The sequence below is a fragment of the Ambystoma mexicanum genome, chromosome 5p (assembly GCF_040938575.1).
Source record: "Ambystoma mexicanum isolate Mex_15411 chromosome 5p, UKY_AmexF1_1, whole genome shotgun sequence".
NCBI classification, from domain to species: domain Eukaryota; kingdom Metazoa; phylum Chordata; class Amphibia; order Caudata; family Ambystomatidae; genus Ambystoma; species Ambystoma mexicanum.
Window position 1 is genome coordinate 1,201,424,908 of NC_090930.1, and position 23,033 is coordinate 1,201,447,940.

A 23,033-nucleotide genomic window follows, 5' to 3' on the forward strand; every position below is an offset into this window, starting at 1 on the left:
TCCCGTTCCTTCCCGGACCGTTGGGTCCAGAGACTGCTTCAAGTTGCTTTGTGGACAGGCCCACCCTGCTCGCCTGGAATCCACTCTTTATTATTTTTATTATTCTTTTCCTGAATGATCCGGGGGGGGGTTAAGTCTGTTTGCTTTCTACCACTATTTCTACTATTTCAGCCCAAGCTCTCCTCTCTGACCCCTGCTGTGGCTGAAGACCACCCGGGGGGGCGTCTGTGGGGCACAGCTCCGCTCTCCTTCTGTTTGTCCCTCTCGAGCCCACGCGCGGCTGCTTGCATTCACATTTACTGTTGTGCTGGGTCTTCTCTCGTCACCTCCAGCCCGGATTCACTCTGTCCACGCTGTGTCCTATCGTTGTACCGGATATCTGCGGGATATCCTGACTCTTCACGTGGATGGCTGGTCCGCACAGCGTCGGCACTCTCTCCGGGGCCGCCCGCATCTCCGTGGTGGTGGGGCACTGTAGTGTCCCATCGTTCCCGCCAGCACCAGCCTGTGCCGAGGCTCAGAGGTGACGGTGTTGAGGTGCTGGGCCACCCCCACGATCCGACTGCTCCTTAATAGGTAAGCCCGCAAGGCAGGGGGGCCGTCTCACCTCACCTCTGGGAGTCCCAGTGAGTTCAGACCATGCTCAGTCGTATTCCCCCTCCAGTAACTGTGTTTGCTGCTCTGCGTTTCGGCGCTTGCCTCTGCCTGCCCCTTGTCCGATTTCGGTTGGAATTGGTTTTAGTGTGGCTTTTTACTCCTTACGAGTGTTTCGGTCATGGAAGGACTTGCTTTCTGCTACTTTGGACTGCTTTTAACACCGTTCGTTTTCCCGCTCGGACGGAGCTTGGAAGAGCGCGTCTACCCTAGACGGTGGCCATCTTGGAATCTTTAGACTATTCTTTTACGCTTCTGTTAAATATTGTCCCTGTTTGTCTTTTACAGTGGTGGTTACAATATTCTTTAACATGATTTATCTTATAAGAGTTGCGCCCAAATTGCTTCAATTCATTAGGTCGGTATCCAAATGTTTTGGTTTCAGACATCGGTCTATTTCAGAGCAGTCCGGGGTTACCTGACAAAGGCCAACTCGCTGGTCTTTCTGCGTGTCTCCGCTGCTTCTGTTGCTTCTTTCGTAAGGTTTGCACAGGTGTCGGACAGCTCTGGTAATGTTCCTGTTGCATTCCATTCAAAACACCGGATCAACACTCAGGACCAGGAGGGCTTCTCTCTCCTTCTGACCTCTGCCACTTCTTCGACATGCCTTCCCGCTTCTAATACAGCAGCTGCTCCATATCCTACATCTTCCTCCTGCCTCTCTGAAAGGCCTTTATTTAAAGATCCCACTCAGGTGTGGGTCATTACAACCATTAGACTGCACACTACAGTTTTGTAACTCTGAATCCTCTTCCTCGTCTCAGTACTACAAGCATTATGGCGCTTGAAGCCCATCATTTTTCTTCTCCATTTCAATCTCAGAATTTCCAACTTCCCAATATGCCATTAATATGGTATGGTAATTAGGGAAGTTATTCAGGGTATTCTCCCATGCTTCCTGACTTGATCCTCCTCTCATGTGATCCTCCCACATAATACCACCCCCAGGGTCAGGATCAGGTAGTGGCTGCCTTTCCCTGGCCACATGAGACGGGGTCCAGCCCAGGGTTTCTGGGATGATCACCTCTGATTCATTACAGTATCACTTTTATGGACAGAACACCCAATTTGGTAATGTGGTGCTTCAGATTTTCCTGGTGTAGACTCTTGTCCCTCCAGATTCTGTATTGCTTTGGGTGTCTTTCGAAGATGAGGAATTGTTGAGGACAAGCAATCAATTGAATGAACTAATTCATTACCCTTGTAATGGCCTTTCTGATGAATTAGGACTTTCTTTCACAGATACATTTTTCACCCTTCCAACCTACCCATCTTTGCAGATTACTTAAACCTTCTTCAGTTCTGAGGCTGCTTAGATTTTGGAAAAAATGGGCAGAACTGAGTCTACAGTACACAGCTGGCTCATACCTACCATGCTTAACATCCCATCCGGAGTCAAGGCCGACAGCGACTGAGGGCACCCAACACAGAGCTGATGTGCGCTCCTGGTGTGTTTCCTAAGCCAGACATGCGCCGGCCGGATATTTCCAAGATGAGGTATCTGTGGAAGGTAGTACTAATCAGTCAGAAACAACATTCCCGTCCAGAAGTAATTTGTTCTTCATCTGTGAGCCCAGAGAGCCCTAAACAAGCTGAAAGGCCAGAGGACCCGCAGGTTGAAAAGCCTACCAGAGGAAGCTCTAGACATTCTAAGGCCTAGGAAAGCTACAAGCCCAAAGGAACACAAGGGGCCCTAGTCTCCTGAAGAAAGTGTCTTCCCCTATGTGGGGCAACACAACCCAAGTGTGAGTGTGGGATGGCTGTAGAAGTGATTTGGACATTGTATCCCTTGGTGTGAGCTGGGCACTGCATCCCTCTGATTTTACAAATAATGAGCTTGGTGCTATCGTAAGCGTGTCAAGTGAGCTGGACGCTATATCCCCAAGACTGTAAGGGAAAGCCAAGATGCAAACTGGGCACTATATGCCCCCAGACTGTTAGGGAGAATTCTCTCTTTAGGCTGAATTTCCTAACCTAGTGAGTCCTCCAGCAGCTTTGCTGGATTTCTGGAGTTTGTTTTTTTTCTCCTGCCAAGAGTGAGACTCTTTTTCTCCCACTCTTGGACATGATTTATGGTGTTCCTTTAACTGTTAATGTGTTTTCTGGGCTATGGGGTCCTTTACTCCGTAGGGTCTCATGTGTTTTTACTATGTGTGTTACACAGCACCCTCCGTGCAGTAACACAGGGGTGTCATAGTGACACCCCACCATAGACTCCATACCCTGGGACTGACTACTGTCTCCCAGGGCATGTAAAGTCACCATTGGCTTTACTAGTCCCACATTATTAACAGAAACCAGTGCAAACCATCATATTGTGGACGTACTGGTCGGGGCAATTTGATTGCCCCGGGGTCTGTTAGTCGAGGGGGCGGCACGTCTCCGTCCCCCCTGATCGAGTTTTGGCTGGTGGCAGTGGATACTACTTTTTATATTCGACCGCAAATATTTCCCTATGGGATTTTCCCATTGTTCGAGGCTACCAACTTTAATTATTTAATTCTCATAGCCTCGAACATACCGCCGGTTTATTTAATTAATATTAATTCGCCGGTTGGTATTTTTTGCCAGGACTCGATTCGAAAATGGCGTTTGTGTTCTCTTCTGTGACTCCAACCCAAGTCGAGCCCTTTGTTCCACTTTTGGCGGGCTTCTCCACAAAAGCCTCCAAAAGTGGTGCCACTCTGCCTGGGTACCACAGGGGATGTGGGAGGGGGTTTAGGCACCCTGGACTGAGTTACCTTGGTAACTCAAGTCGCACTCTTGTGTGATTGGCCCAAGTGGTGAGCCGGCCGGCTCACCACTTAGCATGTTTGATTGACAGCTAGGCTGAGTGAATGGGGGTATGCTGCATAAAAGCAGGGCTTTGGGGACTGGAACTTCAGAAGTCGCCACAGGACCTGAGAATCCGACGAGGGAGAAGCTGAGCCAACCTACCACGACGACACCACCGGTGGAGCCCAGCGGAACTGACTCACCACTTCCCGACGACAGAGAAGATCTCCCAGCTGGAAAGGCTTCTTCCCCTGACTGGTGGGCACAACCAGTTTACCTTCTTTTCTTCGCACCCCAGACCGGCTTGTGGTCGAACTGCCCGTGCCAAGCACCCCGGCAGCCGGATAGCCACTTACCACTGAACCGCGAATCAACGGACCGCTCCTTGTACCTGAGAAACTCAGCGGCTGGTTTCTTCCCTGGCAGTGCAGCGGACTCCTGTCTTCCTCCCCGGCGAGATCCTCTCTTCCCCGGACGAAGCACCGACTTGCATCCGCTGCCAGGAACAACTGCCCCCGCTGGAGTGTTCTCACCACTTTAAGGTACCGTGTCCGCCAGTACTCCCTTTCTAAAGATTGCTACAAGGTAATAATAACCCCTTAACCTTCTGGACTGGGCTGGCCGCCTTGACCCTCTAACTGGTCCCTTTCTTTGGTCCAACTCCTTTTTGAACCGTTACAAGACTGTTGTGCACTGCAACCGTGTGACCTTGGACACATTTCGTTTTGATCCTCTTAAAGCGGATCCGGCCTGCTGACTCTGAATTCACGGTGTTACTTTGCCTTCCTCTCTTGTTGTGTTCGTGAAAAAGTGTTGGAATCAAAGTTTCAATCTATTCTCTGCTTTTCTCTCCATTTTTAAAACAAATTATTAGAGTGCCATCTACGTTAAGCGCTCACCGCTGTCTGAAAATAAGTGGGGCTTTACTTAAGGCTTGCCTAATATTCTTTTAAGGGAGTGTATATCTTTTAGTGACCATGTTTTTGAATTGCTTACTATTAGTGCCTGTGTTTTTTTCTAGATGTGGTTTTAAATAAATAATTATATCTCTTTTACACCAAGCCCTGGTCAGTGTTTACTTGTTCTATTGTGATCTCTTGACCTATTGTGAATACTCTGTATACTGCCTAACTCTTCTTGAGGGAAGTCTGACTGCTCAGCCACAGCTACCAAGTGAATCTGTGTGGTACAGACTGCTACCAACTGGGTTTACTGCCAAACACCTGTAGTCCTAAATCTTTTGCAGTGGTCCCAGAGGGAACTGCACAGGTTTCTGCCTAACACCAGACAAATAGATGAGTAAAGGATTGGCAAGATAAGTATTCCCATTGGTGAACCTAAGCCAGATTGAGTTATCCCATTCAGACACTTTTATATTAGTATTAGATTCCCATATGGGGTTGTAGAGTGGTACACAATCAGTGGTTCATGTACCAGAGTTGTATAATCTAAATAATGCAACTGCTTTTGCTGAATCTTTAGATTAGTTTTCTGGTTTGCCTGCTGCATGAGCAAGCCTTCACAAGCTATGAAGTAGTGAGAGCCACAGACTTAGAATACTGGATTCATCATGAAGGTAACTTTTTGTGTTCCCCCCCACATTTGTAGCAACCTAATCTTAACCTTGTCTGATTTAGGTAAAGAGCATCTTGGCTAGGAACATTTATTGAAGTCAACTGAGTTTCCTTGTGTCCGTGGCTGTCCTAACCAGCAGTGCGATGTCAACAATTAGTATGGTTGGCTTCACCTCACCAAGCCTCGAGCATCTTGCACCACAGTTCCTGAGCAAGTGGATTGATGTATAAGTTGAACAGGAGAGCCACTACACATCCCTGCTGTACTCATTAGTGGAAAGTGTTCTATTAACTGACCCCCAGTGCAACGTACTCTTGTAGAATGAGTGTGATACAATGCATGTATTGCACATAAATGCACTGCAAAATGTCCCAAAATGTTTACTAGCTGCCAGAGAAAGTTCCTATCAGTTGAGTCCTTTACATCTAGAAACACCATATGAGACAGGCTCCCCCTTTAGTTGAACAATTTTGGGAGAGGGTCAAGATAGGAGGATGGCATGAGGTTAAAACTGCATGCAACCCAGGGCAAACAAGCACTTATTGCTGCCACACTAAGTGTGTTATGCACAGCCCCGGTCACCAGGGACATCAGAAACACCAAACAGCATACCCGGTAGTCACAGAGGATTCCATTGTTTAATAGTTATTGTCTTGAGAGCATACATCTGCACTCCAAGAGAATACACCTTCACGTCCAACTCATCAGTGCTCATGATTTAGGGACCTGATCTTTCAGAGCAGGTGCTTGGTATCCTGGTGGGAACTAGACTACCAAGTCCTTGTAGACTGAAGGTTGTAAGTGGAAAGTAGGGTAAGGATTATTTTCTGTTGACTATTTTTTATAGAACTTCATGCATCTTACAGCAGGTCATGAAACACTTTCTTTCTGTATTTCATGTATTCGTTTTTTGAAATGGGAGCTAAAACAGGGTAGGCTGCCCCCATAAGGGACTCTTTTTCTTCCTCTTTGATGCTTTGTCACACTGGGTGAAGTACCCCTCTCCAGCTCTCTCTTACAACTTTGCCCAACCTGCCCATCCATCCTACGTCTTCCCCTTTTCGGTGTCCCTCACCTGAAGGAATTACCCCTCCACGCCATAACAGCCGCCTCTTCCAGCAGTGTTGTGTCCATCGCCCTTCTGCCCTGTATCCTTCATCCTCCAATCAGTATGTACAGTGCCTGTTACAGCTGCTTCCAAAGAGTTATTGGATGTATTTCCTCCAGTACCATCCATACCTAATCTGTCGGATTTGAAGTTCGGATTGATTAAGTAGGCGACTTCTCCTGTACAATTGGGAAGCCTTTTAACTATGTTCTTGGCAACCAAAACGTCTGCACTTGGGTTGTAAACTGCAGCCTTTGAAAAGTGCTATGCATTTAACTGTAAAGGTAAGATGATATTCAGGATGACACTTTTTTGTAAAGATGATTAATGAATTTCAGATATAGCAATATATATAGTATTTTTCCAATTTTAATTGAATGCAGTGGAGAGACTTTACAGATTGGAACCTAAAAGGGCACTGGGTCACTATTTCTAAGACAAATGCATGGACAAGAACTTCTTGATTTCTACTTGTGCTCCTCAAAGACAGAACCTCAACAGCCCTTCACCTGATTCATAGTGATCCAGTCAGAATCAGAGCAGCAACTACAACTTTTTTGATGGATTTGCCTGTTCAGGAACTGTGTATAGCTGCCACTTATCAAAATAATTTTCAAAATATGGTGTCCTTGACTCTGATCCTCGAGGGGAGGCACTGTTAGAAAGATTATTCAACTCTACTTGGGGGGAGTGCACTAATGTGTGTCTAATCCAAGGTCTCACTTACAAAATGTACAAGGCATTGCTAAGGAAATTATGAAGGTATAAAGGTTTTGCAGTGGAAACAGCATCTACTACAGAATACAAGTATGGCTTTGGTCATACTTGTTTGATGGATACTGCATTTCCTCTGCAGTTTCCTTTTTTACTAGCTCATATTCCCACAGTTCCCTCTGAATGTTCCTGTTCAGTCTGTATGGAAGTATCGGAGAGCTCAAGGGCATGATTGTGGTGGCTGCCCATTATCTATCTATAGTTATAAAAGTAAACATTTGTGGGTGGCCAGGTTTGTGGCAAAGCGTTGTTACTTATACAATTCCACACTGTTTCACCAATGTGCACAGCGCTTTGCATAGTTACTTGTTAGGACCCTTCATACAATACGGACTACATGACATTTAGACACTGTAAGGGAGGCATTGCATTACAAGTATGACACTGACACAAGAGGTACAAGTTTCAAAACCTTTATTCCATTTTCAGGGTTTGGAAAAACTCCTACTTTGCCTTATGGCTATGATGGGAGTAGTCTCTACCATCAATTAATGAAGAAAACACAGTCCTAGTCAGTCTCAGTCAAATCAAAATGACCTATACTAACAAAACATAACGCCTGCCCTATATCTTACACAAAAAGTGTGTAAAGGGGAATATATATATATGCAAAGGAAAGTCAGTGTTCTAACAAAAAGGATCAAGATGGCTGAGTCAGCTCTGCTCTCCACGTTGGACAGCATGGAGTAAGGCAGCCCCCGTAAACAGGATGACACACTCTGGCTCAGGTTCTCATAAACAAGGTAATTCAAAACATGGGTCGTGGCCCGCTTAGCCTTCCACGTTAGTCACATATTCCAGTTCACAAAAAGTTATTTCACATTTCAACAAAGTTCACATGGGTCTCCCTCCGTCAGGCTCGGACCTCTCCATAGCTTTAACAGTTTACATAGTTCTCCCTCAGCCGGGCTTGGACCTCAAAATCACAGCACTTGCAAGGGTTCCCTTCCCCAAGCTTTATTCACATTCCAAAGGGGTTCCCTTCCCCTAACTTATTTCGTATTCTAGGTCTCCCTCAGTCAGGCTCGGACCTTTCTCTGACTTTGAAGACTTTCAAATGTGTGAGGCTTTTACTATGGACCTCTACAGGACCACTTCGACTTTCACTCCAGCTCACACTCTTGTATTATGTGCCCCGGTGTCTCTTGGTCTTTGTAGTTCAACACCATAAGCACAAAAGTTATTACAAATCTTTATCTTAAAGTAATCAACTTTTAACTTCCCCTTTCACTATGGTTAATCATGATCATTGTGCATTTCAGAGTTAATTCACTTGGCTGCTTTATAACAAGAGATCACATATTTCATAGAGACGTTCAAGTGGGCTACTTTCTTTCGCTGGACCACTCTGCTACTCTGTATTGGTAATTTAAAGTTCACCACAGATCTGCCTTCCTCGTGTCTCATCCACACTCTTGCAGCCTTCAATTGTGAGATATATTGTAGCTACTTCTATCTTTCCTTAACACACACCAGCCTTTCATGTCGCTCGCCAACTCACTGGCTGTGTTCATTCCTTTCTTGTCTTTGCCGTTTTAATTCACAAGTCAAGGTTAATATTATAGGCTTGGAAGAGCCTTTCCAACTCTGTCATTCACCCTGGAGGGTCGCTGGCTTCCTTGAAACACAATGTAGCCTTCTTGTATAGATGTTGGCCTACTCTGCGTATTGTTCACGGCTCTTCAGAGGCAACAACCTCCTGTAGGGATCTCTTGGGTTTCTCTACCCTTTGCTCTGGTCCCCCCTGTCGGTCGCACTGCTCCAGTAGGTTCGCCTTTGCGCCGGAATTTCTGATCCTTCTCGTGTTCCACCTTGCTCAGAGTGTGTCTCTATGTTCTGCCTTTTAACCGTGTGGGGAGAACTAATGGATATCAGATGTATGTGATTTAAATCAAGTGCCTGACTTTGCCTTACCCGATTAGCGAGACATGTCCAATTAGATATGTACAGGTTAGCCTCTTTTGGGAGTTGGGACATTGGAACATCCTAAAATAGGATGGGGAATGAGTACGAAAAGGGGGTAAATACCGCTTCTCAACATCGGTTGTCTCACCCCCACTCCCTGAAGAACACTCATCCAGGTGATCCTCCTGCACTTGTACACCCCCATGGTCTGGATCCAAAGGCGATGGGCGTGTCCTGACCTCCTGAGAGAGAGATTCCCAGGGACAAGTAGGTGAGACGCCCTTTGGTTTCTCACAACACCCCACCCTGATCCCCCGATTTCAGCACAAGTCAAAATTTGCTTGTGGGTTTGTGGCTTGGCGAAGCGTTCCTTATACGATTACACACTGTTTCCCCAATCTGCACCAAATTTTGCATAGTTACCTTGACCCTCTGGACATTACTGGCTACATGACATGTGGACACTCCACCCCTTTCCTCGGATTTCAGCTCCTTCTCACATGAGCAGCACACCAACTCTCGACCCCCCTGCCCCCTGCACTCCCCCCAATGTCTGCTCTGGGGGTATGTCAGCCAGCCACACACACCCATTCTCAGTGCAGTTTACTTCAGAGTGCAAGGCACATCAAGGAATAAGCAAATCAGAACAGCGGCCTACAGGAACATTGATTTCAACAACTGATTACAGTGTTGTCATGTCTGTCCACAGAACCTGTTCGGAGAACGGTACTTTTTGCTAGTATATAATAATTTTGATCATATCATCACTTCTACTGGGCACTCTCCAATGGCTTGTGGCATATTTGCAGCTCCCTGCCATTGTAAGATGGCAAAATGTTGCTAGGTCCTAGCAGGAGGCCTGAAAGTTTTATAACACTAAGGATCTACTTGGGAAACTTAGTATTGCTCAGAACCAATGTAACTGAACATAGATAGCATTTTTTGTCAAATATTAGTTCACCCAAGGGTAATGTGAACATTCATTTTTCTTTCTACAACCGTTTTTTGTTGCAGAAGATTTGGACCTAGACGCAGCAAGATTCTCATTTGGTGGTTTTGTTGCCCAACATCCTATGGCACATTGGTGGCCGACATTTGAGCTGCATTTTACTGTTTGACATTGTTTCTATACATAGCTGTATCCTTCAGTCAATATTATGAAAGCAATGGAAAGATGAACATGTACTCTGGGGAACCAGAAGAAGGGAGTCCGATTTGAGAAGTATATTTCAAGATTTTCTATTGACTAAAGTAAAGAAAAGTTCCAACTGTCCCTATCGCTAAGAGGGTTTTCCCTACCTAAGAAGCTAAACTTAAGGGTGCATGTCCGCCCTCTAAAACCAAAAGTCAGTCCTATCTTCTATCTGGCCCTACCACTGTATAAAAAGGACAACTTAAATAGCCAGGGCATTATGCTTCTGGCTTACTGCTCTGTCTGGCCAAGTTAAATATGCTTCTGGCTGAATAAATCACTTAATTCCAAGGAAGAAAAGTGTTCACATAAAAATCGCCCAAAATGATGCTCTTATCAATACCAAGAAAAGCCTTTCAAAACAAAGTTTCTATAAAAATCACCAAAGAAAATCCTGTTATCCATTGTGAAGAATTGTGGTATTCAGTCACTTTACCCAAGAGGGGAGTTCGCTATGCAACATTTTGCCTAGGGGTGGCCATAAGCGGGACCTCACAGGGAGAGACTACCCTCTTGAGGATAAGGACTCCCTTTCCAATGAGGAATTCCCTTCTCATTATTCTTAAAAACCCAGTACCTCCCTATTAGTTGACAAACAACTTGACTCCTTTTACATACGTTATTGTGACATGACAGAAAAAAAGTATCAACTTGATACTGTGAAGATTACGAACATAGGAGTAATAAAGAATATCTGTCTGTCAATCACTGAGACGATGAAGCCAAAAGGAGTTATGATAAACGTGCCCCTAGCACAAAGGAATGACTTTGCTGAGAAGCTGGGGAAGCCCCTGCAATGCCTAATAAAAACAGGAGGGCCAAGAGAAACATAAAGTTAGACCTGGGAGTTTCAAACCATCCGAATCGAGGAGGCTTGATACCCAAGGAGGACACTGCTCAGAAGCTGCTACCGAGAAGAAGTACCAGCAGTACGCGGTACAAACGACAGACTGGAGGAAGCCTGTGAAAGCCCCAGAAGGGACATTCGAGCAAGATCGGAGAAGAGCCCTAATGATATGATATGGCATTTATAACGCGCCTATACACAAGTGTTTCAATGGAGGGGGAATAGAGGGAGGATAGAGACAATGATCTTACTAGGCCAAGTGACATTGAGATCACGCAAGTGCAGGGGAGAGGGGAGGGGGAAAAAGTGCCAGGGGAGGGGAGCAGTGCTGTACATGGGATCAAACAGTACCAAAAAGTGCAGCCAGCAGGTGGCAGGTGAAAGGGAAAGTGCAGAAAGCAGGTGTCCAATAAGTGCAGGTAGGGGGACTGTAGGATTACAGATACAGACCCTAGTGCAAGGGTTGCCAGGAGGCAGTGCGGGTGTGCGACTGGGCGGGCAGTGACCTGGGCCCGAAATCAGAGCGTAGCCAGGTGTGACCCGTGCAGTATCAGACAGGAGTGACAAAGCCGTGTGACGAAGTGGCACTATGCAGGGATCTGACCCGAGGGAGTCTGTTCACAGAAGGAGAACCTGAGAAGAGAACCAAAGGAGAGAGGTGGTGGCGTGGAGGAGAAACAAATGAAGAACCCTTTCATCACCATACCATTGTAGGGCACTGAAGCGTGTCAGAAGAGTGGCAAGAGAAAAGCCAGAGAGCCGTCCTGACCGAATATGAAAGAGAGAAAGAGAACGCTGACCCAGTGATGCAGACCCCTTAATTTGCAGGTAACTGGGAGAGCAGGAGTTTTCATGATGCCTACCCCCGGGGAACCAGACCAGGTCCAGCAACCCCGGAAGCAGGCATCAAGTTATTTTGAGCAAGCCCAAAAACCCCTGCTAGGGGCTGTTTGGGTGCGGTTCTGGCGCCTATGGCGCCAGGCTCATATGGAGAGTCAGTCCTGGCGCCAGGCTCATATGGAGATTCAGTCCTGGCGCCATGGGCGCTAGGCTCATAGAGTAGAACTAACCTGATGCAGACCATGCTGCAAGTTTACCTGAAGCAGACCATGCTGCAGAGCTCCAAGCCAAATGAGGCTTGGAAGGGACTATTTTACATAGGGACTATTTTTTACTCGGGTGGGGCTTGGGAGGAATACTTACCTGGGACTACTTTGGAGGCTATTTAAACCACGCCCGAAGAGCAGCACACGCTTCGCGTTATTCTGCATCCAGCAGCGTAACGCTCACTGTGTCTGCAAGCCTGCATCCAGTCTTCTGCCACGCCCGCCTCGAGTCTGCAGCTCCTAGAAAAAGGGAGGAACAGAAGGAGAAGAGGTTAGAATAAGAGGAAAACCTTTGACCCTTACCTGAATTCCGGATCCACTGCGCCTTCGAGCTGGAAGAAAGAAGCATTTTACGCGCGCCGTCTCGCCTGCTGCAGCGCCGCGCTGAACTCACCGGCCTTCGCAGCATCCTCACGATCCACTGCATCCTTCTGCACGTTCCCGCCGCACTCTGGCACCCAAGGGGAACACAAGAACAGCAAAGGTGAGCCAAGGGAATGAATAGAGGCAATAGTAACTACCCCCATAGACTTACCTGATTACCGCCGGGGGTACTATTCCTCTTCACGGGTCGGCGCAGTCTCCATTGCATCCTCGCTGTACCCCGGCCCCTAAGGGGAACAAAAGGACAACAAGGTGAGACGAAGGGACAAACAAGGGGATCTCTTCTCACCACAATAGACTTACCTAATTTTACCGCCGGAGGCATTATTCCCCGAACTTCTTATTTTCTCTCCACACCTGAATAAGGGAGCAAGCCACAGGTTACATTCTGGCCTTATTTTATTGAACTGTGTAGGATAAGCCAAATCCTTACCTGAACTTCGTCAGCTACCACGAGGAACTCTTCGCTGGGGTCAAGCTGCAAACTGCAAGGAATCGGACAAGAGTGAAAGTCAGACATGTGAACTCTTACGAACTACATAATTTTCGGAGTCAATATTGTTCTGGAACTCACTAATTCCTTCGACCCAGTGAAGCAACTGGTTATCAACGCGCCCCTCCGCTCAATGCAGGATGGAGAGCTCATCTTTTCAAACCATCAGGTGAGACTATAAGAGGGGACATCAAAGGTGTGGGGGATTTACGCTCAACCCCACGGGTGGTTAATTCCCTTTATCCATTTACAGAAGAATATTCCTACGGGCCAAGCAAACGAAGGTAGGTGGGCCAGTCCAGTCCGTCATCTCGGCCCTACGCGTCACATTGGTGGGGACCGCAGCTGTCCAGTTCAGATCGACGCCTCTGTGGGAGCCAGATGAGCGTAACAGAACGTGAAGCCTACCCACAAATTCCCACCCAGGCATTATGGATACCTCAGAGACTGACCAATTGGCCCAATTACTAGGGGAACTGAGGGCTGAAGTGCATTCCGCCCGTCAAGAAACCAATGCTCTTAGGAGAGAACTGATTTTGTCAAAGGAGCGAACTGATGACCTTGCTAGGCAACTATTTCAAAGCCAGGCTGGACAAGCACCCCTACCTGGTCCCGGTGAAATCCAGCTCCTGTGTTATCGAGTAAACCTGTGCAAATAAACCTACCAGGAAATATTCCATTAGCCCCACCCGAACGCTTTGCCGGAGATCCCAAAAGATTCGCAGTGTTAATGCCGCTTGCACTTTGTATGCAGTCCTGGAGCCTTCCCAAACGATCAAGCCAAGGTAGCCTTTGTATTGTCATATCTCAGCGGCAGGGCAGCTGATTGGTCAATTCCACTAGTTACTCAGGATGACCCAATTCTTCGGGATTTTCAGGGCTTTCAAACTAGATGGAAAGACTATTTGCCCGTCACTCCCAAGGACAGGTCATGGATAACAAACTTTTGTCCGTACGACAGGGTAACCAGGACCTTCTATCCTACATCGCGACCTTTAATAGGTTAATAGTGGAAACTGGATGGCCTGAGGTAAAACGAATCACGTTATTTCATTGAGGGCTTCGAGGAGAACTCAAGGATGTCTTGGCTCAAGTCGTGAACCCATCTCAAGACTGCGCTGAATATATAGACTTAGTGGTCCAGTTAGATCACAGACTTCAGAACAGAAAGGCTGATCGAGCCAAGTTTGAGAATCGGGTGTTGGTCAAAACCCACGCTAACCCCAAAGGAGCAGATGCTTCAGAACCCATGCAAATCGGAGGGGTTAAAGGACCCTTGACCCAGAAGGAAAGAGAAAGGAGACGGCAAATGCAATTGTGTCTATATTGTGGAACTTCTGGACATTTTCTACGGGATTGCCCTGTAAAACCACCCAAGAAGGTGGTAGGAGCTGCTGATAAAAGCCATATGGAGTCAGACTCGGGGAAACGACCACGCCCGACAAGCGTAGAGGTCCGCTTGCCGAGCTTGAAGAAGGATACTCAGACCTCGCATTTTATCATACCAATGGTCCTCGTAGATCCAGGGCAGCCATCGCGTATGCACGCAGTAAGGACATGCATCGATAGCGGGGCCATAGGAAACTATGTGGACTATGAATTGGCTTCCAGGATGAATCTGCCTCTCTGCCGAAAAACCACCTCAGATGTCATCACCACAGTCGATGGAACTGAAATTGCCTCTGGGCCTGTAACTCATTCCACCGCAGAGATTACACTATTGGGTCTGGATGGGCATCGAGAGACTATTGCGTTTGATCTAATCAAAGCCCCACAGTTCCAAATAATACTGGGGGTACCTTGGTTGGAAACACATAATCCTTGTATTGATTGGCGAGAGAAGAGAATAACCTTCCCGGATTGTGCACAAACCTGTTACCCAAAGTTAATCAGAACGCAGGCCTGGCCACAGTAACCAAAGCAGTCATGCAACTACCTCCAGAATACCAAGAATTCCAAGATGTCTTCCAAAAGGAACAGGCAAACACCTTACCTCCTCACAGATCGTACGATTGTCAAATAGATCTCATACCTGGTGCACAACCCCCTTGTAGCAGGATCTATGCCCTTACGGAACCTGAGAACCTTCACCTATGACAATACTTAGACCAGTACCTTGCCAATGGCTTTATTCGCCCATCCAAGTCCCCTGCATCTTCAGCTTTGTTCTTCGTGCCCAAAAAGGAAGGTGACCTCAGAACGTGCATAGAATACCGCGCATTGAACCAGATAACTGTTAAGAACCGATACCCGTTGCCTCTGATCCCTGAACTACTAGACCAAGTGAAGGACGCTTGTATATACACTAAATTAGATCTCCGGGGGGCATACCATCTGGTACGTGTAAAAGAGGGCGACAAATAGAAGACTGCTTACCGCACTAAGTATGGGTTATTTGAATACCAGGTGATGCCTTTCGGGTTGTGCAATGCACCAGCAGTCTTCCAATACTTCATGAACGATGTCCTTCGTGAACTCATTGACGTTTGTGTTGTCGTGTATATCGATGATATTCTAGTATACTCCTCTTCAGAATCTGACCATGTGAAGCACGTCCGAGCAGTCCTTGAGAAATTGCGCCAGCACAAACTATATGCAAAACTAGAAAAATGCGTTTTTCATGCCGCAGAAGTTGAATTCCTTGGGTTTATCCTGACCCCAAAGGGAGTCCGAATGGACTCACGAAAGGTGGACGCAATCCTTAAGTGGCCATCACCAAGTTCAGTTAAAGGAGTACAAATCATGCTCATCTTTGCCAATTTCTACCGCAGATTTATCCCAGATTTTTCACATGTCGTACATCCCATCACAGCACTCTTGCGAAAAAATAAACGCTTTATGTGGGCTGAAGAAGCTGAAAATGCCTTCCAAAGAGCTGAAAGCGAAATTCACGTCCGCACCTGTGTTAAAGCACCTGCGCCCTGAACTTCCATACATAGTGGAAACATCCAGTCTAGCCATGGGAGCTGTCCTGTCTCAAAAGGACCCTGAAACTGGCCAGCTTCACCCAGTAGCATTTTGGTCCAGAAAGTTCTCGGCACCCGAGTTAAACTATGCGGTTACCGACAAGGAGTTATTAGCCATTAAATCCGCCTTCAAGGCTTGGCGGCACTATCTTCTCGGTGCCAGGCATACCATTACTGTTATCACCGATCACCGGAACTTACAGTATTTAAAAACAGCCAATGCCCAGTCGTCACCTCAACTCCGATGGGCATTGTTCTTTGCCGAGTTCGATTTCGTGATAACCTATCGACCAGGTTGTAAGAATGGTAAAGCAGACGCCTTATCCCGAATAGGGATGGGAGAGGCAGAAGTGAACCCAGAACCAGTACCTATAATTTCCGAACAACAGATTCTTGGCATGACTACTCTACAGACACTAGAGGACATTCAGGTAAAGATCCAGCAACTCTTTGATCCTACAGCCCTGCAGGACTGGGTAAAGAAAGGCCCAGACTACTCTGTCACCAATGACCTGCCTTATTACCAAGAGCGGCTATTTCTGCCACACAAGGAACTACAAGAGCTAGTCATTTCCCGTTATCATGATACCCTAATGGAGGGGCACCCAGGTATTGCAAAAACTGAAGCTAAAATTAAGACCATTCTGGTGGCCCACCTGGCGAAAGGATATTAAATCATTTGTGATGTCTTGTGGCATTTGTGCCCAAAAGAAAAGTCAAAACAACCTTTAGACATTCCGCCTACACCATGGCACACCTTATCGTTAGACTTTATTACCGATCTACCTCCTTGTAATGGGTTTAATACCATGCTAGTTATTGTGGATCTTTTTTCCAAGATGGCCCACTTTGTTCCTTTAAAAGGACTACCTTCAGCCTCAATCCTGGCCAAAGAATTCCTCGAACATTGTTCGCATACATGGATTTCCGTCCATGTTGGTCTCTGACCGGGGCAGTCAATTCATTTCACATTTTTGGAAATGTTGTCAATTGGCGCAAATCGACGTGAAATTATCGACCTGTCACCACCCCCAGACCGATGGTCAAACGGAGAGGACCAACTAGACTCTTGAACAATACCTGCGTTGTATGTTGCATCAGACTGAGAGTAATTGGAAGGACATTCTTTGGATCGCCGAATATGCATACAATAATTCAGTACATTCTGGAACTGGACAAAGCCCCTTTTATACCCTATATGGGCACCACCCTCGAACCTCAGACCTTGACTCACCCAAACACTTAGAAATGCCCGCAGTGGACCATCTACACGCTACGATTACACAAGCCTTTAAGGAGGCAACTGCACATTTAAAACAGGCAAAGGAGAAATATAAGAAAGATGCTGATCGGCATAGAAGTGATACTCCACAGTACCAGATAGGGGACCAAGTATGGTTGGCCACAAAACACATACCTCTCAAGGGAACGCTGCCCTTTAACCCTAGATATTTGGGACCTTACTCTATTAAGGCCATTATCAACCCGGTGGCCGTCAAGTTGGATTTACCTGCTAATATGCAAATTCACCCCGTCTCTCATGTGTCACTTTTGAAGCCAGTGCAACCAGGGACAAGACTAACCAAGCCACCAGACCCCATCCTTATAGAGGGAGAACCCAAATTTGAAGTTAAGAACATCCTGGATTCTAAGATGGTGAAGTCATAACTTTTTTATTTAATCGACTGGAAGGATTACAGACCACAGGAAAGGTCTTGGGAACCTAGTGACCACGTGTATGCACCTCGATTGGTGAAAAGATTCAACCGAAATCTCCCAGACAAACCAAAACCACGGGGAAGAACGACTTTAGGAGGGGCCTTGGGGGGGTGGGGTGGGAGTGCTGTCATGATGCCTACCCCCGGGGAACCAGACCAGGTCCAGCAACCCCGGAAGCAGGCATCAAGTTATTTTGAGCAAGCCCAAAAACCCCTGCTAGGGGCTGTTTGGGTGCGGTCCTGGCGCCTATGGCGCCAGGCTCATATGGAGAGTCAGTCCTGGTGCCATAGGCGCCAGGCTCATAGAGTAGAACTTACCTGATGCAGACCATGCTGCAAGCTTACCTGATGCCGACCATGCTGCAGAGCTACAAGCCAAATGAGGCTTGGAAGGGACTATTTTGCATAGGGACTATTTTTTACTCGGGTGGGGCTGGGGAGGAATACTTACCTGGGACTACTTGGAGGTTATTTAAACCACGCCCGAAGAGCAGCACACGCTTTGCGTTATTCTGCATCCAGCAGCGTAACGCTCACCGTGTCTGCAAGCCTGCATCGAGTCTTCTGCCACGCCCGCCTTGAGTCTGCAGCTCGTAGAAAAAGGGAGGAACAGAAGGAGAAGAGGTTAGAATAAGAGCAAAACCTTCGATCCTTACCAGAATTCCGGATCCACCGTGCCTTCGAGCTGGAAGAAAGACGCATTTTACGCGTGCTGCCTCACCTGCTGCAGCACCGCGCTGAACTCACCGGTCTTCGCAGCATCCTCACGATCCACCGCATCCTTCTGCAGGTTCCCGCCGCACTCTGGCACCTAAGGGGAACACAAGAACAGCAAAGGTGAGCCAAGGGAATAAACAGAGGCAATAGTAACTACCCCCATAGACTTACCTGATTACCGCCGGTGGTACTATTCCTCTTCACAGGTCGGCGCAGTCTCTATTGCATCCTCGCCGTACCCCGGCCCCTAAGGGGAACAAAAGGACAACAAGGTGAGACGAAGGGACAAACAAGGGGAACTCTTCTCACCACAATAGACTTACCTAATTTTACCGCCGGAGGCATTATTCCCGAACTTCATATTTTCTCTCCACAGCTGAATAAGGGAGCAAGCCACAGGTTACATTCTGGCCTTATTTCATTGAACTGTGTAGGATAAGCCAAATCCTTACCTGAACTTCATCAGCTACCACGAGGAACTCTTTGCTGGAGTCAAACTGCAAGGAATCGGTCAAGAGTGAAAGTCAGACATGTGAACTCTTACGAACTACATACTTTTCGGAGTCAATATTGTTCTGGAACTCACCAATTCCTTCGAGCCAGTGAAGCAACTGGTTATCAACGCGCCCCTGCGCTCAATGCAGGATGAAGAGCTCATCTTTTCAAACCATCAGGTGAGGCTATAAGAGGGGACATCAAAGGTGATCTGTGGGGAGAATAGCGGGGGTGGGGGGGATTTACGCTCAACCCCACGGGTGGTTAATTCCCTTTCTCCATTTACAGAAGAATATTCCTACGGGCTAAGCAAACAAAGCTAGGTGGGCCAGTCCAGTCCGTCATCTCAGCCCTACGTGTCACATTGGTGGAGACCCCAGCTGTCCAGTTCAGATCGACGCCTCTGTGGGAGCTAGGTGAGCGTAACAAGGAGGCCCGGGTGACGGGGCATAGAAGAATAAAGGGACAGTAATATTCCCTCCAATAAGCAAAATGAATATAACGATTGAAGCAAGCCTACTTGTCCCAGTGAATGGCGAGATTACTAGAAGATTGAGAATCATTCAGGGACTCCTCATACTCTTCCAAGGGAATGGCAAGATCATAAGAAGAGCAAAAGTCAAACAGCTACTCTATATACTTATCTCGGTGAGAGGATAAATAACAAAAGGTAAGAAGGTTAGCCTGGGGAAACTGTGTTTCAATACCAACAAAGAAGGAAAGGTTGTAAAGCAAAACACATGCTCAAAGACTCAGTCAAGAATCAGAGAAAGCCATGAAAGGAGCCTGAAGAGTACAGGTAATCATTATACCAAGGGCCTGGAAAACCCCATTGAAAGAACTGATAGGATTAATACGAGAGACAGCCAAAGAGTATTTACAGATCCCATATTGAGAAGAACTCTGTTGAGAAGCAACCCAGCAGAAGGGAGTCATTCACCTGGTCTTTTTGTTCTGTATTAATAGTGGTAGTTTCAGCATGGCTTAGTTTCAGAGGGAGGACAACTTTTGATTTTTGACTTCATTCCTAACGGCGAGCACCCTAGTTTAGTTGTGTTAGGTAGGGAAACCCCTAGGCTAGGGAAAATTGGGAATTGTATTTATTATTTTCCAGTAAACCTTTTGAAAATGGTACATATTGGTCGGTCTCCTCCTTCAGACCTACAACACCATCCAAAGAAAAAGTGTTCATAGAGGTCTCTCAAAACAAAGTTTGTTAATCCTCTCCTCACACACTCTTCAAGAGGTGTAGTAATTCTCGATATATATTTAACTTTTAAATGGCTGGATCCTTGTTTTCCTTCTACAACCAAGTACATGATTCTCTGTATCTTTATGACTCCCTTCTTTGAACCCTTCTGGTTCGGTTCCACTCGGTACCTCTAGACCCTGTTGCTCCCTTTTTTACGATATTATTGCTGGATATTGCCAAAATGCATTTCGTGGGTTTCTCAGGCTCTGATAACCCACATCATCATTTTGTTATTTTAATATCACTTGTTTCCTCCTTCCCTGCGTCACTCCACTACCTGTGTCAGCGTCTGCTCCGCCCGAGGGAAAGGCGTCTTCGTGGGGCAGCTTTCCCTTGCTTGGGTCACTCCTTGCCTTGATGCTGCCACCTCCTCTTCGGTAGGCTTGCCGGCTCTGGCAGCCTTTGTACTCTTAAGCAGAGTAGAGGATCCATTCTTCCACTCGATTCTTGTGTCAGCGTTTGTTCTCGGCTCACAGTCCAGCACAGCCTCAGTGCTGTCACGCCACCAGGTGGGATGGCTTCTCTGTCTGTACAGCGTTTTTTCCAGTTTTCCGCTCTCACTGGCCCTTCGCTCTCTGTGCAGCTGCTGTACGCTGCTGCTGACTCCACGTTACAGCGTAGCGCCAGACCTCCAGGACTTTGTCGTCAGAGGCTCGCCTCTGCATAGGATTCCCTCTCCCTTTCTTGTTGACTCTTGGTTTGAGAGTGGAGGGCTCAGTCCTCCCTTAGTCCCTGGATTTCAGTCCTGGTACAGTTTGCTTTGCCGGACTCTCCTTCTTCGTCCTTGCACATTCCTGTGTGGGGTGGATGGCTTCTCCCTAGGCGCATCCACTTCCCTCCCGCTACAGCTGGCTCTGTAGTTCTGTGTGGCTCCTCCCCCTTGCTGACATCCTCACGTCTGGGACTCGCCTCAGCGTTTGGTTTCTTCTTCTGAACTCAAGGGTCACTTGTCCTTTAGTCTCTTTTCCTGCAATGTGAGGTGGGCGTACTCAAACATGCAAGTGTTCATTAGACACATCGAGATCTTATCATGATAATCTCAAAACAAATAGATAGAAGCATTACCCAGATGACATACTCCCATGTCAGCAGATATCCCGTGTATAGTGAGTTCACAATGGGAATGGGAGTCCCTGTCCCCTAAAGCGGAGTCACTCCCAGTAAGGTCCCACTTGCCGAAACTCATAGGGAGTGTTTGTCTGAGCCAGCTCCGCTCCCTGGTCTCAAACGGGGTGGCTCCTACTAGGGGAGAAGGGACAAATACCATGGATTTGCCACAACTCCTAGATTGCTTTCTTGATTTTTGGTAATAGTTCTTGATCTGTCTCTTCCTCGATTAATCCACTTGCTCTCTTTGGTCACTTGTCTCTTTCATGTTTGTTATGACTCCTTGGGGATCTAGCTGTCTGACTTTTCGGAGCAGAAAGTCTATATCCCAATATGCTGCAAAGGTGAGTATAAGCGTTTGTAGCATTGCTAGAGTGTCATGTCCCAGAAATGAAGATATTTTAATCGATATAAGTATAGACTAAACAAAATTTTATAAGACTTCATTAAAAGATGAAATTAAACTGATGTAGTCTCATTTTTAAATAATGAACCCTTTACTTTGTTATAGGAAGGAGAACATGGGCTAGATGAGCATAAACTCCACATGTATCTATCTGCCCTACAGTCTTTGATACCCTCTCTGTTTGCTACTGTGCTACAGAATGCACCTTTTTCGAAGAAAGCGCTACTCCACGGTGAAGTGCCACAGATAGAAGGTAAAAAATGAGTTCAGTGTGCAACATTCTTAGTTAAGCCTGAGTGTTATAGGTTAATACTTGCATTTATGAAAAATGTTTCCCCTTTCTTTTTGGTTTTATATAGTGTCATGGCTGGGGGTTCATCAAACAACTGGAAGCCTGGGTTATAAAGTTTGTAAAAGGTTTATTTCACAACACAAATGTGCCATGGGTTAAGAGTACATTGAAAACAAGGTTAAGGGGATCTCAATGAAAGCAATCCGCAGAGTTCACAACTTGTTTAGTGGCCAAAGCCTGTCCGGCCATCTCTCTATTATCTTTGGCTCTGCCACCAAGCATCACAGAGCCCATACAGTCTTTGATATTTCAAGTATCCAGACTTGCATTGGTTTGGCTAGTTGTTCAGTCCTGTGATGCTCTCCTTGCTTACAGAGTCTATCAACTGGGTTTTGTGCGACTCATGGGCCAAGTCCCCATGCTTTGACGATGCCAGACCAGACCTCTCAGGACTTGCGAATGGCAAAGATTGCCCCTGGTGATGTTTGCAGACTTTGACAGTCTCCAGCAGCACTTCGGTGGTAGGCATCCTTCCCAAAGGTAGCCCCATGTCTTAGGCACTACTTCTTTCTCCTGACTTCCTTGCTCTTCCTCTATTTTATGCTCGCTCACTTGATTGTTTCCCCTTCATCCTTGATGGCCAGCAATGTTTGGGCTCTCTTCACCTGCCCTCTTAGCTTTCAACCCCCCCCTCTCATATTTTCTCCTTCACTTCTCCAAATAACCTTTCTCCTTCTTCTTTGGTAGACTACTTTCTGCCCTCACAACACTTAATCATTTGCTCCCCTCCAAATGCCTCTCCTCATTTTGTTCCACCACCTTCTTGTCTTCTCTAACCTTCTCTGTTCTGTTGATCTCACTCTTACGTCCCGTCCCCTTTCCTCCATGCTGCATTGGTGTCCCTTCCAAGGGACGGGCGACGGAACCTTTTTCACAAAAAAAAAACTTCTTTCCCTTTAAATTTAGAGGCGGGCAGGGGTGCGGGCCAGGGAGCATGCGCTGCCCCGGCTCTGCCCTCCAGCGCCACACCTCAGTCCCGTTTTCTGTGTCGACGGGAACGGGCCGAATTTACCAGCGCTGGGTTTGGCTTCGGTCATGTAATTCCAAGCGCGGATACTTCTTGTCGTTGTCTTTTTTTGTCTTTTTATCATTCAGGTACTCGGTCCTCAGGCGTCACGCTCCTCCACCGGCGCATGTCAACTTCCACAGGGTTCAGCAGGTGTCCATCCTGCAACAGGCTCTTCCCAACTTCAGACCCCCACGCCCT

The 23,033-nt window shown here is 46.9% G+C and overlaps 1 protein-coding gene across 8 annotated transcripts in view; it reads left to right on the forward strand.

The window, feature by feature from the left end:
* The window catches only part of RELCH (RAB11 binding and LisH domain, coiled-coil and HEAT repeat containing), a 1,825,259-nt gene that overhangs the window by 1,059,459 nt on the left and 742,767 nt on the right, over nucleotides 1-23,033 (forward strand). For all 8 annotated transcript variants that reach the window (XM_069613666.1, XM_069613665.1, XM_069613669.1 and 5 more), the window contains one exon: nucleotides 21,580-21,727. In XM_069613666.1, coding sequence (XP_069469767.1) covers nucleotides 21,580-21,727 — 148 coding nt within the window. The remainder of the gene's footprint in view (nucleotides 1-21,579; nucleotides 21,728-23,033) is intronic.